The sequence below is a fragment of the Ceratotherium simum genome, chromosome 33, assembly GCF_057802395.1.
Source record: "Ceratotherium simum simum isolate JZ-2026a chromosome 33, ASM5780239v1, whole genome shotgun sequence".
NCBI lineage: Eukaryota > Metazoa > Chordata > Mammalia > Perissodactyla > Rhinocerotidae > Ceratotherium > Ceratotherium simum.
Window position 1 is genome coordinate 20,525,024 of NC_141932.1, and position 17,140 is coordinate 20,542,163.

The 17,140-nt window shown below is 53.8% G+C and overlaps 2 protein-coding genes across 4 annotated transcripts; one reads left to right on the forward strand and one right to left on the reverse strand.

Moving 5' to 3' along the window:
- The first annotated feature begins 55 nt into the window (after positions 1 to 55).
- Positions 56 to 8,333, forward strand: EXOSC5 (exosome component 5). Of its 3 annotated transcripts, none has more exons than XM_087421705.1 (7): positions 56 to 218; positions 1,505 to 1,565; positions 4,200 to 4,313; positions 4,608 to 4,729; positions 6,012 to 6,152; positions 7,252 to 7,341; positions 8,163 to 8,333. In XM_087421705.1, exons 1-7 carry the CDS (start codon positions 195 to 197, stop codon positions 8,253 to 8,255), a joined length of 645 nt encoding a protein of 214 aa, XP_087277831.1. In that variant the 5' UTR covers positions 56 to 194; the 3' UTR covers positions 8,256 to 8,333. The 3 variants fall into 3 exon arrangements, with proteins under 3 accessions (XP_087277831.1, XP_004441635.3, XP_087277833.1); XM_087421707.1 differs by having other exon boundaries at positions 119 to 218; positions 1,476 to 1,565; XM_004441578.3 differs by lacking the exon at positions 1,505 to 1,565 and having other exon boundaries at positions 67 to 218.
- Positions 8,334 to 10,367: 2,034 nt separating this feature from the next.
- Positions 10,368 to 15,954, reverse strand: TMEM91 (transmembrane protein 91). The gene is made up of 4 exons (XM_004441576.3): positions 15,560 to 15,954; positions 14,293 to 14,531; positions 11,225 to 11,374; positions 10,368 to 10,704 (listed from the first exon to the last, which is right to left on the reverse strand). The coding sequence occupies exons 2-4, from the start codon at positions 14,497 to 14,499 to the stop codon at positions 10,546 to 10,548; spliced, it is 516 nt and encodes a 171-aa protein (XP_004441633.1). The 5' UTR covers positions 14,500 to 14,531; positions 15,560 to 15,954; the 3' UTR covers positions 10,368 to 10,545.
- Between the last annotated feature and the right edge of the window lie 1,186 nt (positions 15,955 to 17,140).

Here is a 17,140-nt window from a genome sequence, read left to right on the forward strand (position 1 = left end):
GCGCACTGAATACGCAGCCAGTACGCAAGCGCGAGCTTTTGGACGGAAGCGACAGTCCTGGCTGCACGTGGGATCCGGGGCGATGCAGACTGACGCCAAGATCCGCAAGGAGTCCGGAACAGAATCCGATCCTCGAGGCCCCGGCTGCAGCCTCCGGCACTTTGCCTGCGAACAGAACCTGCTGTCCCGGCCGGATGGCTCTGCCTCTTTCCTGCAAGGTAAGAACTTAACCCAGTAAATACTGCCCGGGCCGTGTTCCCTCAAGTCATAATTGTTTGGGGGCGCGGCTGTAGTGTACCGTGCAAAGGAGTGCCCTCCTCCTCCTATACTAGCTGGTGAATGTCCCTCCTGGACTGGCACAGAACTTCATGCCTGGGTGGATACTACCAGGTACGCCAGGGTACATATATCTCTTCCGACTAGAAGAAAGAAGATATTTCCATCCCGGTAAATAACTTTTCAGAATGAGAGAGGGGCAGACCTTTCCATAAGAATGAATACTTTAGAATAGGGAAAATTTCACCGGAGTAAATATCCCCTTTGACTAGATTCCTTCGTCTCCCACACGCACACCCTGAGTCCACACATCCCAGGCTGAGGCAAACCTGTCCAGTTGCATAAATACCCCGTAGACTGACCAGTCACCACTACCGGCTTAATTACTTCCCAGACCGTGGCAGATCTTTTACCCCAGTAAATACTTTTCAGATTGAGGGTAATGTCCCCACCCCACCAATTGGGTAAATATCCCTTTGACTAGGATACACATCTCTCCATGTGAGTAAATATCGCTAGATTGGGGCAGGTCTTACTTATTGAGTAAATATCCCCTTCTTGTAGCTAAATACCCCTCAAACTAGACTCCACTCCCAGACTGAGATAAATATTCCCCTGGAGATAAGCCTAAGGATCACCCCCATGGATGCTTCAGTCCCCTCACTAGGGCATTACCTTCTACCCAGTACAAAGCTCGTCTCATTCATTTCTTCACTGAACATGTACGTATTTGTGCTAAGTACTGTTCTAGGCAGGGAGAATACATGATAAAAAAATTTTTTTTAATCCCTGACCTAATGGAGTTTACATTGTAGTCAAGAAGACAGACAATAACTAAGTAAAATGCCATGGGGAAAAATTAGGAGGGAAGGGGAATAGAGTGTGCCAGAGACGGCTGCAATCTTACACAGGATGGTCAGGAGAGGCCGCAATGAGACGGTAATATTTGAATAAAGACCTAAAGGTAACAGAGCAAACCCTGAAGATTTCAGGAGGGAAAGCACACCAAAGCATGGGGAACAGCAAGGGCAAAGCCCCTGAGGCAAGAACTTGCCTGGTATGTTTGAGGAAGTCAGGAGACCACCGTGGCTAGAGCAGTGGGAGAAGGTTTTGGAGACAGGTAAGGAGGCTTGTACATCACAGAAGGCCTAGTGAATGCCATGGGAGCCATGTGACATGGTCTGAGTATATTTTAACAGAATCTCTCTGGCTGCGGTGTTGACTGTAGATGGTATGGAGGAAAGGGGGAGATGATGGTGGCTCAGACCGGAGTGGAAGCACTGGACGTGGTAAGATTCTGGGGTTATTTTGAAGGTAAAACCAACAAAATTTGCAGGTGGTTTGGTTTGGGGGTATGAGAAGAAAGGGATAACGCTAAGGTTTTTCCTCAGATCAGCTGTGCCGGGGGAAGGTGAGTTCAGTTTGGAACATGAAGTTTGCAGTGCCTAGTAGATATCACAGTGGCAATGCGGACTGGGCAGTCGGACATACAAGTCTGGAATTCGGAAGAAAGACCCAATCTGGACATGTAATTCGGAATCCTCTGGCTTTAGATAGTATTTCAGGCTATTGACTGGATGAAATCACCAAGAAAATGAGTGTAGATAGAAAAGAGAAGACGTTGCAGGACTAAACCCAGGGTCTTCTAACATGTGAGGAGCTAGCAAGGTAGGAGGAAAACCGAGAGAGGGTGGTAACGTGGGGCCCAGAGAATGTGTTTGAGATGTAAGGGCCGACCAACTGCATCGTCAGTCCTACTGAGAGGTTGCATCACGTGAGGATGGAATAGACCCATGGGTTGACAATTTGGAGGTCACTGGTGACGCCATCAAGAGCTGCGCCAGTGGAGTGGTGGGGTCGAAGAAAGGAAGAAGAGAGCCAGTGGAGACAGCTCTTCCAGAGCTTTGCTGTAAGATGATCATATAGGTGGGGCAGGAGTTGAAGATGGATGTGGGTCCAGAGAGGAGAGAATTGCTCAAGAACGTGAGAGGGGAGGGTGGTCCTATGCTCAGGTGGACCACAGACAGCTCCTCTGGAGTAACAGGAATGAAGCCCACAGCAGGATCTAGTTCTGCTTGGGTAATTTCCCCCTTTAGGGCAGATTCTCCAGGAGCCATGAGAATTCCTCAATTGTGTGGCAGCTCCTCCTTCCAAGCCCCAGGAAAAACAGCTCCGACCCAGGCCCTCCCCCAGGCTTAGCTCTCTTGCTAAATTCAGATGCCTGGAGTTTCTTAGAACTTAAGAAATAAGGAGAAAGGTAGCCCCTTGCATGTTGTAAAACCGCAAAGCCCCAGGACCCTGGGGCAAGAGGAGTCCTTGCAGATCCTCAAGAGTATGTCCCTTGTGTGCTTCTGGCCTCAGGACCTCTGGTGAGCTTGTTAAAAATGCAGCACCCCAGAACCCACCCCACGCCTACCAAGGCTCACTCTCCACATTTTTCACTGCTTGGTGATTCTGATTGCAGGCCAGTGTTCTGAAGCTGTGCTAGAGCTGCAGAGTGTAGGCCCAGCTGCAGATTAGGATGACCTCTGACGCTCCCAGTGCCTGAGCCCCACCCCTGAGCAAGTGAATTCGGATCTCTCACGGAGGGGCCTAGGCATCGGCATCTTTTCAGGCTTCGCAGTGATTCCAGTGTGCAGCCAGGGTTGAGAACCACTGTGTTAGTGGGTTGCAACCAGCATTCTTTTTATCTGGAATAGAGTAGAAAATATCAGAGTATAGCAAAGCAGTGATGATAAGAGCTGTTTTGTGAGCGCTCTGTTCCATTTACACACACACGGATTTGCGTGAGTTTTGGGACTTGCTGTAAAATGTATTTCTTACTGGGAGTTATTGTGGTCTAGTGGTTAAAATTCAGCACTCTCACCGCTGTGGCCCGGGGTTTATGTCCTAGTCAGGGAACCACGCCACCCGTCTGTCTGGCGCTTGTCATCCTGTGGCAGTTGTGTGTTGCTGTGATGCTGAAAGCTATGCCACTGGGATTTCAAATACCAGCAGAGTCACCCATGGTGGGCAGGTTTCAGAAGAGCTTCCAGACTAGACAGACTAGGAAGAAGGATCTGGCCACCCACATCCGAAAAAACTGGCCATGAAAACCCTATGAATAGCAGCAGAGCATTGTCTGATACAGTGCCAGAAGGCGAGAGGATGGCTCAAAAAGACAGAGAAGGTCCACTCTGCCGTCCACAGGGTCACTAGGAGTCGGAATTGACTTGATGGTACTAACAGTAACAAATTGGGAGTTATAGTCAGAAAAGTTTGGAAGCCGCTGCTGTAATCAGTCTCTTCATTTTGCAAATGGTAGAGAAGTGAGCAAAATCAGCTGAGGTTACAGAGCCAGTAGGAGGCAGACAGGACCAGAAGCGAGGCCTTTATTTCCCGGGTCTTACCTTCTTTGCCCCCGTTCATTCCCACTCTGGGGAAATAAGCAGGAGTCAGGACCCACCCCCAGATATTTGTCCCTTTTTCAGGTGTCCTGATTGCTGCAGAGTTGGAGACAAGAGCCTGAAGGAAGAGAGCTGGGTTGAGAGAAGCTTTGGAAGGAAAAGTTAAGACCAGTGCAGTAAGAGGGAGGAAGGTTAGCTCTCAGGAAGAACTTCCCATAAAGTTAATAATATCAGCTAAAGTCTGTTGTGCACTCAGCATGTACCAGGCAGTGTCATAAGTGTTTACATGGATGATCTCATTTAATCCTCACAACACTGAAGGAGGTACTGTTGTTATGCCCACTTTACAGATGAGGAAGCAGGGGCAGACAAGTGAAGCGAGTACTCAAAGAATCACTGCCAACAAATAGTGGGCTGGAGTGGGGGTGACGTGGGGAACCCCAGCCATCCAGCTCAGTGCCCACACTGTTAAGTACCACGCATTGGGCCCCAGAGGCAGGGAAGATGTGGGTGAGGCCTCCCATGCTGTCTCCCCAGGGGATACCTCCGTCCTGGCAGGCGTGTACGGGCCGGCCGAGGTGAAGGTCAGCAAAGAGATCTTCAACAAGGCCACGCTAGAAGTGATCCTGAGGCCAAAGATCGGGCTGCCTGGTAATTGGGCCCAGCTGGGATGGGAGTAGGCAGCAGCACGGGGCATGGAAACTCTCGGGTTTTCCTCCCCCAGGAGGCTCCCTCATTGGGTGATGCAGGTGGGAGGGGTGGGGTGGGTGGCAGTCAGGCCCTGTCTCCTTCCCACTGGGGATCTGTCATCCATGCAGGGTCCTGCACCAACCCGGGCTGAGACTGCAGGCTCTTTCCAGAGGGCTTGGGTGGGGCCTATAAAGGAAGGTGAGCCAGATGGAAGAGAAGAGCCTGACAACCCCACCCCACCCCTGATTTCCCTAGGCGTAGCAGAGAAGAGCCGGGAGCGGCTGATCAGGAACACATGTGAAGCGGTGGTGCTGGGGGCACTGCACCCCCGCACCTCCATCACTGTGGTGCTGCAGATCATCAGCGATGCTGGCTCTGTATCCTTTCCCCTGGGCCACCGCCTCCAGGAAGTCCTCCAGCATCTCCCTGATTGCCTCCCTTGCCGATGGCTCTCTGCCAGCCAGAAGACCTCCAAACACTTGACAGGCACCAACTTGTTGAAAAAGAATAGCAAACACAGCTTGAGTGCTTACTATGTGCCAGGCACTGTTTTGAGTGCCTTACACATATTAACTCACATATCTAGTAATTGGCAGAGCCAGGACTTGCGCCTAAGCCATCTGGTTCCTGAGCCCAAGGTCCTTGGCAGGTGGGTGTACTTATGTTCCCATGTTTCAGGTGAGGAAACTGATACCTGGAGAAGGAAAGTCGCTTGCCCAAGGTCACACAGCTGGAAAGCAGGGAGGCAAGACTCACACCTATGCCTGTCTGACTCCAAAGCCTGTGCCATTGACCTCTCCTCTGACCCTGAGCTTGGATTCGAGGGTCAACACTGGGGGAGCCCTGAGCAGGCAGAGTGGTTGGGTCTGCAGTAGGACCCTGAAAGATCCCTATGGTTTGGGCGAGAGAGGTTGAGGCTGAGGACCAGAAATGGGCATTTCTAGAAGGCCGTGCTGGCACATGGCCCTGCATTGAGCAGGCATTTCACAGACAGGAAGGAAAGAAGGGCTGTTATGACCCCATTTCACAGAGGGGGAAACTGAAGCTCAGAGGGGAAGTAATGGAGGGTCAGTGGCAGAGGGGGGACTGCCCGATTCTAAAGCTGGCCTGTATCCACTGTGCTAGCCCTGGGGAAGAAACACTTGAGGGCCTGCTGTCTGACTCCAGGCTCGCCTTCCACCATGCCACAGCCACGCCTCTCCACTGGACTGAGGGCAGTGGTAATGACTCCCCTCTGTCACCCCACCCATCTGTCACCTGGTATCAGCTGCCTGTTAGATTCCCCAGCTCCAGGCCTGGCTCTGCCACTCCCTCCCCATGTGATCTTGGAAGGTTTCTCCCCTCTCTGGCCCTCAGTTTCCCTGAAGGTGCTTGGCAGATGCCAAGTACATATCTGTTGAATATCATTATGATCCCTGGTTGAGGCTCAGAGAGAGGAAGTCACTTGCTTAAGGTCACACAGCTGAGAGATGGCAGAGTCAGCTCTGGAACCCAGGGTGACTTGATCCCTGAACCACTTAGAACCACTCTGCCATACTGCCTTCCTGGACCAGTTAGTGAAGTCCACCTCAAGCACTGTTAGGGTGAACGGAGGCGAGGATACATTCTGCCGGCCAGCCCTACGGTGGAAACTTCTTAACCACTCCCCGCGGCACTCAGCTCCTGGCTTGTTGCCTGAACGCCGCCTGCATGGCATTGGTGGACGCAGGTGTGCCCATGCGGGCCCTCTTCTGTGGGGTCACCTGTGCCCTGTACTCTGATGGGACCCTCGTGCTGGACCCCACGGCCAAGCAGGAAAAGGTAGGTATGAAGCCCAGGGTGGCGAGGGCCGTGGGCAGACGCACCTGCTTCTCCACAACATTCGGCCCCTACCACCTCAGTCCCAGCTGGCAAGCTCTGCTCTGTTCATCGGGGCAAGTGCTAGAAACCCAGCTCAAACCCGCTTAAGCAAGAAGGGAATTTACTGACATTCAGGATCAAACTCAGAAAGAACGGAGGTCTGGCTAGAGCCAGGGCCTCACATGCCAACCGAGTGTTTTCTGCTTCATTTCTCAGTCCCTGATCTTTTCTGCACATCAGCTCCATCCCCCCTGGCCAGTGTCTCTCCTGAGGTTGCGACTGGCCCCTTAAGCTCCCTGCTTCCCTCTTAAGAGGCTCAAAAGCAGAGGAGGAGAGAAGAGAGCTTTCCTCATCAGCTCAAGTTCACAGTGTCCTAGGGCTCTGGTTATTCTGAGTTATTCACCCAGGGCTATAATGATCATGTCCAGTCAGGAAAGCAGAAACCACTTGGGGGATTTCAGACAGGGAATTTGATGCAGGGAACTGGTTACAACAGTGTTGGAAGAGCTGAAGGAGCAAAATGAAAGAGGCGAGGACACCCAGAGATGAGAGCCTCTCCCAGCCCTGGGCGAAGCCTGTGAGCCAGCCCCAGCTCTGTGCTGTTGAGGCTCTGTCACAGTTCTGGATGCACAAAAGAAGTCCTGGCTTTGCCCTGACTGTTGGAGTGAGGAGCAGGGTGCTGTTCTCCCTCTCCTTCCAGTCTCCCACCAGATTACTGCTAGAATCTAACTGGCAAGGGACTCTGGGAAATAGCTTGCCAGCTGCCAGCCCCCTCAGTACAGAGTGTGGAAGGGGCCAGGAGGCTGAGGGGCGCCACGTAAATGACGCACTGTGGCTATCCCTATGGGGCAGGAGTGCTGTGCTCGGAAGCCCCTGTCAGAACCGTGTGGTTGGAATCAGGTGTGGGGAGCAATTCCACAAAAGGCAAGGCCGAGAGTGTTCCCGGGGAAGCAGGGAAGAGGTGGAATGCAGACAAAACAACAGCTACACTTGATGCCCCAGTGCCTGGCTGTGGGAAGGGCGAGGCCCGGGTCCCCCACCTTCTTCCCCTCGTCTCTAGGAGGCCCAGGCAGTCCTGACCTTTGCACTCGAGAGCGTGGAACGGAAGCTACTCATGTCCACCACCAAGGGGCTCTACTCAGATGCTGAGGTACCAGTGTGTGGAGGGGGGTGAACGCCAGATCCTTCCCTCCCATCTGACATGAGGTCTTGTCCTAAACCTGCCCCCTACTGTGAGAGGTTTAAGCAGAGCCCCTTGCATCCTTTCTGTAAACAGGAGTTTTTGAACTTTGTAGCCACAGAAACTTTTGTGGGAATTTGAAAGGGAAGCCCAATTATGAGATAGGAAAAGAGAGGAGAAGCTCAGGTTGAAATCAGGAGGTGGGGGCATCTGAAGTCCCCCCCCGCCCCCCCAGCTTCCAGCTCAGAGTGGTACACACCCAGAATTCCAAGTCTCTGAAGAACAGTTTGGAAACAGTTGAGCCAAATGGTCTCCAAGAGCATTGCCAACCGGACCTCCTGTGAATCTAGGAATACGTGGCAGTAACGATTTAGGGTCTCACATTCCATGGCTTTTAAGATTATTTGGAGTCACAGGGCCTGTGGCTTTAAAGCTCCAGATCTCTCCAATTCTGGAGCTCTCCGAGGTTGAGGTCTCTTCTGGGTGTCAGGATGCCAGATCCCATTGGTGTGAGGACCTGGAGCTGCTCTGACCCTCGAAGCCCTCACCTCTTTTTTTCTCCCCTTTCCCTCTAAGAAAGCTCATGAAGTGGGAAAGAAGGAAATGTACTTGGCATAATCCCCTTACCACCTGCCTCACCTTGGGGGGAGGGGCTCCAGGTGAAGGGGGAGGTGGTAGGTGTGGGGCTCTGGGAATCAGGTGGGGGCGGGCGGAAGCTCTTGGGCCGGCCTGGCCCTGTGTGTGGGTGCACGGATGGTCCCCCAGCACTGACCAGTCTCTCCCCCTCCCAGCTCCAGCAGTGCCTGGCTGCAGCCCAGGCCGCCTCACAGCACGTCTTCTGCTTCTACCGGGAATCGCTACAGAGGCGGTACTCCAAGAGCTGAGGCGAGCTGGGGCAGGGCGCCCCTCCCGCGGCCTCCACCCACTACCTCCAGTGCAAAATAAACCAGTGGCCCAGCCTCTGTCCTTGTGTGCCCGGTGAGCTTGTGGTCCTGCCAAGAGAGCGTGGCTACAGCCCCTCGGTCTGGGGTCACAGACCCCATCCCTATCCACCCCTGGGAAAACACTCCTAGCACTGCACATTTATTGAATGAATTCATTCAGTCTAACAAATACCTGTTGAGCACCCACTGTGTGCAGGCCCTGCTAGGTGCTGAGGACTGAGCAGTGAACAAGACCTAGGTCCCGGGTTCGAGGAGCAGTGGGGTGATGGACAAATAAATTGGTGTTTGTCAGGTAGTGGTGAATGCTATGAAAAAACAAAAAGCGGGGAAGAGGGGTTTGGGTGAGTTCGTTTGGGCAGGGTGAATTTAATACATCAGTCAGGGACGCCTTCACAGAGAGTGGATGTCTGAGGGAAGCCCGGGAGGAGGCCAAAGAGCCAGCTCATCCGTGTGTGAGCGACAGGCCTCAGGCAGAGCCCTGCGGAGGGTCAAGGACCAGCAAGGCAGCCAGTGTGGCTGGAGCGGAGCAAGTAAGGGCAGGAGAGGGAGGAGATGGGTCAAGGGAGGGAATGGGCCTCGGAAAGGAGTCTGGCTCTGAGCGCTGCTGTTACCCGCCCAACAACCCTGGGAGGCAGGGCTGTTAGAGTTCCCTTTTTAGATGAGGAATCAAGCCCAGAAGCCGGTTGGCTGCCAGAGGTCACCAGCTAGTCAGGAGGTCACCAGCTAGTCAGCAATGGAGCATGGGTCCCACCCAGAGCCCGGTCCCAGAGCCCTGACTGTTCAGACAAACCCAGGGAGACACCAGCACACTGGACTACAATGCCCATCTCTAAACAGAGGTGGTTGAGGCCCACTGGTTCTCAGGGGTGGTGGCACCCCCTAAGGGGCATACGGAAATATGGGGGACATTTTTAGTTGCCATTTGCTTGCAGGCGCCCCCTCCTATTTAGCGTCCAGGAGCCAAGAACAGGCGAGCATCCTGCAAGGAATAACTCCCACAGCTGGGCCACATGGCCGCCGGATCCTGTCTGCCACTGCCGTCTGGGGGTTTATGATGAAAATGGCGCATCTGGCGGGCCCTACACATACTCAGGCAGTTCTCACAATTGCCCCAGTAACCGAGAAGGAAACACATAAGTATCTTGAGCTTGAAATTTTGCTCCATGAGATGCTCAGGGGAATGCTAGATGGGGAATAGTGTTTTCTTCTAGCAAGATCCACTGGCATGGCATTAAAGGGAGAGAGAAAACTAAACCACCTCTCACTCCATTACTTGGTAGTATTGGGGTCCCAGTTAGTGAGCACTTACTGTGTGCCTCTGCTAAGGGCTCATGGCAGAGTCAGTTTTGCCTGCTGGGTGCCAGCACTTTGATGTCACTTTAGGGCTCCATCCGTCTCCCCATCTCAGGCCAGTGGATGGGGCTGCCTCCCACCCGAGGCGGGCCAATGAGGGGGCGCCTGGGGAAGAGGACCTCTGGGGTCCCTGAGCTGCCGGGCCATTTGTCTCCTCCAGAAGGGGGAGCCGGCATGGAATGAAGCCAGCAGAGGAGAGGAGGGCCAAGAGATGGAGAGGCCAGACCATTTCATTTGAGCCCCTGAATCCAGTTTTACCTCAGCTTTCTTCCCTGTTACATAAGGCAGTTCGAGTTGAGTTTCTGTCTCTTGCTGCCCAAAGAGCTCAGGGAGACTGTTGTTCACATGTATGACCCATTTGGTCCTTGCCACAGCTCCGGGGTGTGGGGAAAATTAATCCCATTTTGCAGATGAGGAAAAGTGAGGCTCAAAAAGGAGTCACTTGGGCCAAGGTTAACAGCTCATATGTGGAGTAAAGACTTGGAACCGGCTCTCTCTAATTCACTACTGAGCACCCCCGTTGTGAAGAGAACATCTAATTTGGAAACCCTCCCCCCTCGGATTCCCCCGTCTCCGGCTCTGAGGTGTCCAGGAACACCCTGGGGACAGCCTGTCACCCTGGCCAGTCCGTTCCTGGTCTCAGGCGCTCCCAGCCCTTTCCACCTTCCCACACACACACAGACAGACACAGGTTTGGCTGCAAGAGTGTCTGGCGTTTAATCTCACGTTGCGGCGGCCAGGAAGGCGAGGGGGTGGTCCAGCTCACTCCCGATTCCGGATGCCGCCGCCGCCGCCTCATCCCCCCGGATTCTCCACTCTGACCGCGGGCGCGCTGGGCTGCCGGCCTCTGGGTTCACAGTGGGGGCCGCGGGGCCCACTAGGGCGGGTCTCGGGAGGCGAGGTAGGCGGCCAGGGTCACCAGGGCGGCCGCGTAAGTGCACACGCCCAGCCCCACAGCCAGGACCCCCAGCAGGAAGGCGCGGCGGGAGGCGGCCCCTGCCCCCTGGACGTCCCCCTCGGCCCAAGCCTTGTTGGTCTGTGGAGGCGTTGGGCAGCGGTGACTCAGGCATCCCCTCACCCCACCCTGCTTCCCGCAGCCCTAGTCCCTCCCCCACCCGACACACCCCTGTATTTATTCATATATTACAAAAAAAACTAGGGAGTACCACTGTGGGTCACGCACAGCTGGGCACTGGGGGTACGAGTGACTAATAAAAATATACTATTACTAGATGCCACTGTTCCAACTCATTTTATCCTCACAATGACCCTGAGGTAGGAACTATTCCCTTTTCACGGATGAGGCAAATGAGGCGCAGGGAAGTTCAGTGGCTTGCCCAAAATCTTAAGAGTGTGACAGACCTAGGATCTGACTTCAGGTTCTTCACCACCACTCCACTCCCCTCCTCATTTTACCCCCGAATGTCTCTGTGCGAATCCTTCGCTCCATCTCTATTCCCCCCCACCCCCCGGCAGAGCTCCTCTGTTTTGTTTTCTTTTGAATGCATTTTTCTCTTTTATATCCAGTCCCCTCCCAATCCCACACACAGACTGACCTTCTGGGCTAGGCAGAAGGCGGCAATGCCCACGGGCCAGAAGCAGCACAGCATGGAGAAGACGGCCAAGCCGAGGTGGTCGTGGGGTAGGAGCGGCGAGAGAAGGCTGCCCCCATCCCAGTCTGAGTCACTGTCACTGGATGACACATCCTATGGGCAAGAGAGGGCCTGGTGGGCATCTCCACCCATCTTCCCTGCCTCACTGCTCTGCTCCCCATAGCCCCCAAAGACCAATACCAGGGCCTCCCCAGAAACACCAAGACAGAAAAACGTCCAGAGGATAGGCTCTTAACTGTTCTACATCTGGATCCCCATGAGGGGAAGCTGTGAGCCCTGTCTCCAGAGAAAAGCCCCACCCACACCCAAAGTTTTGAGTTCATTTTCAAGGAGTTCACCAGTCCAATCATGGATACTGCAATTGCTTATAATCTCTGAGTTGAAAACCCCTGAAGCAGAGACAGCCACCATCGGGGACAGGAACCTGCAAAAAGATGGAGATTAGGGGAGGCAGCTCTGGTGGCCTAAATGTCTAGGACAAACCCGTCTGCTGAAACCTATAAATTCTAGATAAAAAATACATATTTTAAAATCTTGCATCAGGGGCCGGCTCCGTGGCTTAGCGGTTAAGTGTGCGCGCTCTGATGCTGGCGGCCCGGGTTCAGATCCCGGGCACGCCCCAAGGCACCACTTCTCCGTCCAACGCGAGGCCGAGTCCCACGTACAGCAACTAGAAGGATGTGAACCTATGACATACAACTATCTACTGGGGCTTTGGGGGAAAAAAATGAATAAATAAAATCTTTAAAATCTTGCATCAAATAGCTCACAAGATTTTAAGGAGTTACTATAAGGCCAAAAATTAAGTGAAAAATCAAGGTTAACTTAACAAAGAGGTCGAGGCCGGCCCCATGGCGTAGCAGTTAAGTGCCCGCGCTCCGCTGCTGGCGGCCCCGGGTTCGGATCCCGGGCACCACCGATGCACCGCTTGTCAGGCCATGCTGTGGCAGCGTCCCATATAAAGTAGAGGAAGATGGGCACAAATGTTAGCCCAGGGCCCATCTTCCTCAGCAAAAAGAGGAGGATTGGCATGGATGTTAGCTCAGAGCTGATCTTCCTCACAAAAAAAAAAAAATTTAACAAAGAGGTCAAACGAACAGCGAAGGTCCCTTTCACCCTGCAGGCATTTGCCAATCCCAGAAAAATTAACCTTTCATTCAAACCTCGAACTAGATTAAAAATGATCTCTAACTGGGAGTACCCCCAGGCAGCTGACAGAAGCAAACCAAATCCACTCTGGAGGAAAGTACCTTCATTCTAGGCCTCAAAACAATTTTTCCTAAGAATAATTTTTTAAATATGATGACCAGAATGCAGTCAAAGATAATCAAGCACACAAGGAACGGTGAATGAGAACTAGCAGAACCAATAAGGCCCTCGATGTCTTCAAATAATGGAATTATCAGACACATACAGTGTCAAGGTGATGCTTACTGCCACAATGTGGCAGAATGTGTTTCCAAAAATGGCCACAACCACCTCTCCCATCCTGCATGCTTTTCTTAGATTGTGACTGATACTGTTCCCATCAACGGGTGAGGTCTCTGTCCTCTTTCCTTGAGTCTAAGGAGGCTGTGACTCACGCGTAATTGATAGAATGTGATGGAAATAATGCCACAGGGCTTCCGAGCCAAAGTCAGAAAAGGGGGCAGTTTCTGCTTTGCTGAAACACAGGTGCTGGAGGCTGGAGGCACGTAAGCAGTGTGACGGCCGTGAAGCCGCCATGCTGTGAGGAAGCCCAAACCAGCGACATAGGGAGACCCACATAGAGACCCTCAGACTACATGAAGAGAGAGATACCCAGCCAGCCCCCAACTGCTTCAGCCCGTGACGGTTCCAGCTCTAGCCACCGGCTGACTGCAACCTCATGAAAGACCCTGAGGCAGAACCACCAACGGAGTCCTTCCCAAATTCCCGACCCATAGAAACCATGAGCCATCATAATGATTGTTGTTGTTTTAAGCTACTAAATTTTGTGGTGATTTCTTTTTTGTGTGTGTGAGGAAGACCGGCCCTGAGCTAACATCCATGCCAATCCTCCTCTTTTTGCTGAGGAAGACTGGCCCTGGGCTAACATCCATGCCCACTTTATGTGGGACACCGCCACAGCATGGCCTGACAAGCAGCGTGTCGGTGTGCGCCTGGGATCCGAACCGGCGAACCCCGGGCCACCGTAGCAGAGCGTGCACTTAACCGCTTGCACCACCGGGCCAGCCCCATGTGGTGATTTCTTATACAGCAATAGCAACCTGAAAACCATGTTTAAGAAATAAAAGACTGGGGCTGGCCGGTGGCACAAGTGGTTAAGTGCATGCGCTCTGCTTCATTGGCCAATCTTCCTCAGCAAAAAGAGGAGGATTGGCAACAGATGTTAGCTAATCTTCCTCACAAAACAAAACAAAACAAAAAAAGAAATAAAAGACAAATTTGACAATGTGTACAAGGAATGAGAAATTATAAAAAGTGACCTTAAGGAGGCAGGCCAGTGGTGTAGTGGTTAAGTTCAGTTCGGTTGCCAGGCACAGACCTACACCACTCAGTGGCAGCCATGTTGTGGCGGCAACCCACATACAAAATAGAGGAAAGATTGGTACAGATGTTAGCTCATAGCCAATCTTTCTCAAGCAAAAAGAGGAAGATTGGTAACAGATGTTAGCTCAGGGCCAATCTTCCTCACCAAAAAAAAAAAAAAAAGTGACATTAATTTGAAAAAAGACACCAGGGCCAACAGATGCCAGAGATGTGTCCGCTCTGGAGACAGAGGGACACATGGAGAGCCAGGGAGTCAGAAATCAGAGGGAAGATGGAGAGCCAAAGGCAAAAGGACAAAGATGAGAGACACATCTGGAGAGAAAAAGGTAAAGAAACCAGGGGAGATGTAGCACAGGAAAAACCATAACCTGAAAAAGTGAGACTCCAGGCCGAAGGCAGATACCCCAGCCAGGTTGCCAGATGTTGACCACAGCTGGGTTGGCCTCTAGCCCCCTCCCCCTGCTCCCACAAAGGCCTACCTCAAGGTCGGGGGGCCCTGGCTCCCCCAGGCTGGCGCTCACAGAGGGAAGAGGTGGTAGGCACTGCCAACCCCTCAGCGACTCCGCAAAGGCTGTCTCTCGAAAGGGAGGCCCCAGCTCAGGCTCCCCAGTTTTCTGGACAGCCGGCTCGCAGCCCACGCCCGCCAGCAGAGGCCGTTGGAGCTCTCGGAGACTGGGGCTCTCCATGGCTGGGGAGAGGCTCTTCTGGGAGGGGTGTCCTGGGGGTAGGGGAAAGAAAAAGACAAGTTGTAAAAGTCTCCCCTTGCTCCTTCCCCTGACTCCTGACTCTGGAGAGACTCCAGGCAGAGACTAGTTAGTTCAACAACCCTCAGACCCATTTACAGATAGTAAAACTGAGGCCCAGAGCATAAAAGAGGCTGGGCCAAGTTGGGAAGAGAACTCAGGGGTCTGCACATTCAATTCTGGGCATCTCTCTCCTCAAGTTAAACCACTTACCTGTTGCACACTTATTCCAAATCCTGCCTTACACACTTACTTGCCCCATGAACTTAACACACCCATCCTGGGTTCACATACCCATCCCTCTCACCTACACCCATCCCCAATGACACTTTGCACTTCACTCTAGTCCACACACCCCCTGTTGCCACGGAAGCCTGCACACTCTGAATACCCAAGTCCCCTGCCACACCCACCCATTCAGGCAAGCCTAACCCCCACCACCGCCCACTCATCTCCCAAGGGACTCCCGGCATACTTGCCCCAGACAACATCAGCTTCCAGAAAACACCGCTCCGGAGCCCCCAACCTTCTTACACACTCATCCCAAGTGACTCCTTGCAGGCTCCTAATCCCCCCAGCATCAGATGCCCCCATATGCATAGGCTTCCCACACATGCAGCCCGGACACTCTCCCTTGTTCCCATCACATCCCTTGCACACTTGCCCCAAACACCCGATCCACGCACCCTTCCCCTATTCCACCCACACCCATGACCCCACACTACTCCCTGCGCACCCACCCGCTCCCCAGACACCTCCTGTTTTACCAGAATCCACCTTTACACACCTCCCCCATAACATCCCCAACCCACCACACACTTGTGCACACTGAACCACAAAGAATATTCTCCTCACCCCACCATCCCCCCGGGGGGCGCCCAAGCCTCTCGCCTTGACTCCAAACCTGGCTTGAGCCGATTTCCTCGCTAACGGTTTGCCTCCCCATCCCCAACGCCAGGACCCGCGGGAGGGGCTGTGCCCCCCACCTCCGCCTCTCACTCACCGCCCACGGCCAAATGCTGGGACCTCCTGGGCCTCCTGCACCGACGCCCGCCCCGACCCCGCCGCCCGGGGATGGGGAAGTCAGTGCGCCCCGCGACCGGTTCTGCTCCCCTCTCTGCGCCCCGGGCCCGCAGCGCGCGGGGGTGGGGATGGGGGCGGGGCGCGGGCTCCCCGGCTCCTCCTTCGCGGTGGTCGGGGAAGGGGCCTTGAAGGCCGACGTCAGCGCCCGGGCCGACCCCTGCCTCCCCGGGTGCGCGGGAGCAAGCGGGAGTCTCCGAGGACGGCAGGCTCTGAGCCCCCCCCGAGGCCAGGCCCGAGCGCAGCGGGGCGGAGGAGGGGGCGCCCCCGATCCTCCAGGACCTTCCTGGCTTGGCCCCGCCTCCACCCCCACTCTCCCTCCCCTCCCCAATAATAATAACAGCAGCAATGACGGCTAACTATGTGTACTGTTGTTAGTGCTTCCATACACACGTAGGCATTTATTCTTCAGAACGACCTCGGAGGCACCATCATGTATTGCCCTGTTGTGCACGGGAGGATACAGGCGCGGAGAGGTGAGGGCCTGGCCTGAGAGCACGCTGCCAGTTGCCTGAGTGCAGACTATCTCCGCCCCTGCGTTAGATGCTTCACGCTCATCATCGTGTTGATTCCTCTCAGGAGCTCTCTTTCTGTCCCTATTTTGCAGATAAAGAAACTGAGGTTCAGACATATGCTCACTTGGCTAAGGTAACAACTGGAACCAGGCCCGGCAGATTGAAACCCAGGGCTGTATTCCTTGCAGGCCTAAGAGGCAGAAATTGGGGTGGGGGCTTCCAGGGAGAGGAGGCAGAGGTGGGAGTGATAACGCTGGTTATCAGGTGGTACAGGTGGTGGTTATGAGTCAGTGTTTGGACCCACACAGACCTGAGTTCCTTTCCAGGCTCTTCAAGGCACTTGCTGTGTGACTTCTGCATAATGGCGTCACCTCTCTGAACCCCAATGTCTTCATCAGTAAAACGGGGTAAATTCTCCCTGCCTCTTAGATGTGATAACATACATAAAGCACTTAGATTGGTGTGATAACAAATGTCTGCCATTTACCCAAAGCCTGGCAAAGTAGGCGCTCTGAACGTGGTTGATGATGTTTGTGAATATGATTATTATATCCATCTCCTTCAGTCTGACTGGGGGACTCTCTTCGCCCTGCAGGCCTCCACCTCCTTCAGGGAGCCCACCCAGCTTGCACTGGCTTCCCTTTCCCAGAAACCCTCTGTCTCAGCAGTCCCAGTCAGCCAAACGGAGGATTCCCCTGCCGACGTGGGGCCAGGCAGAGTTCCCTCGCTCCAGGGCTCCAGGGCTCCGTGCCAGAAGACCAGACGCTGGAGCTGGCACGGGCCCCGTTCCCGGGGAGAGCAGATGGCGTCTGCAAGTGCACTTGGCTCAGCCAGAGTTTCTGGCAGACAACAGAGGCGGGGAGACCCAGGGGAGGGTAGATGAGAGGGAAAGGGAGCAGGGTTGTTTTATCCGGGAGAGAGAACCTGTTACTCTCTATCTCCTTAACCTTGGCTTATCACTATGAAACATGATATATTTCTGTTTGTAG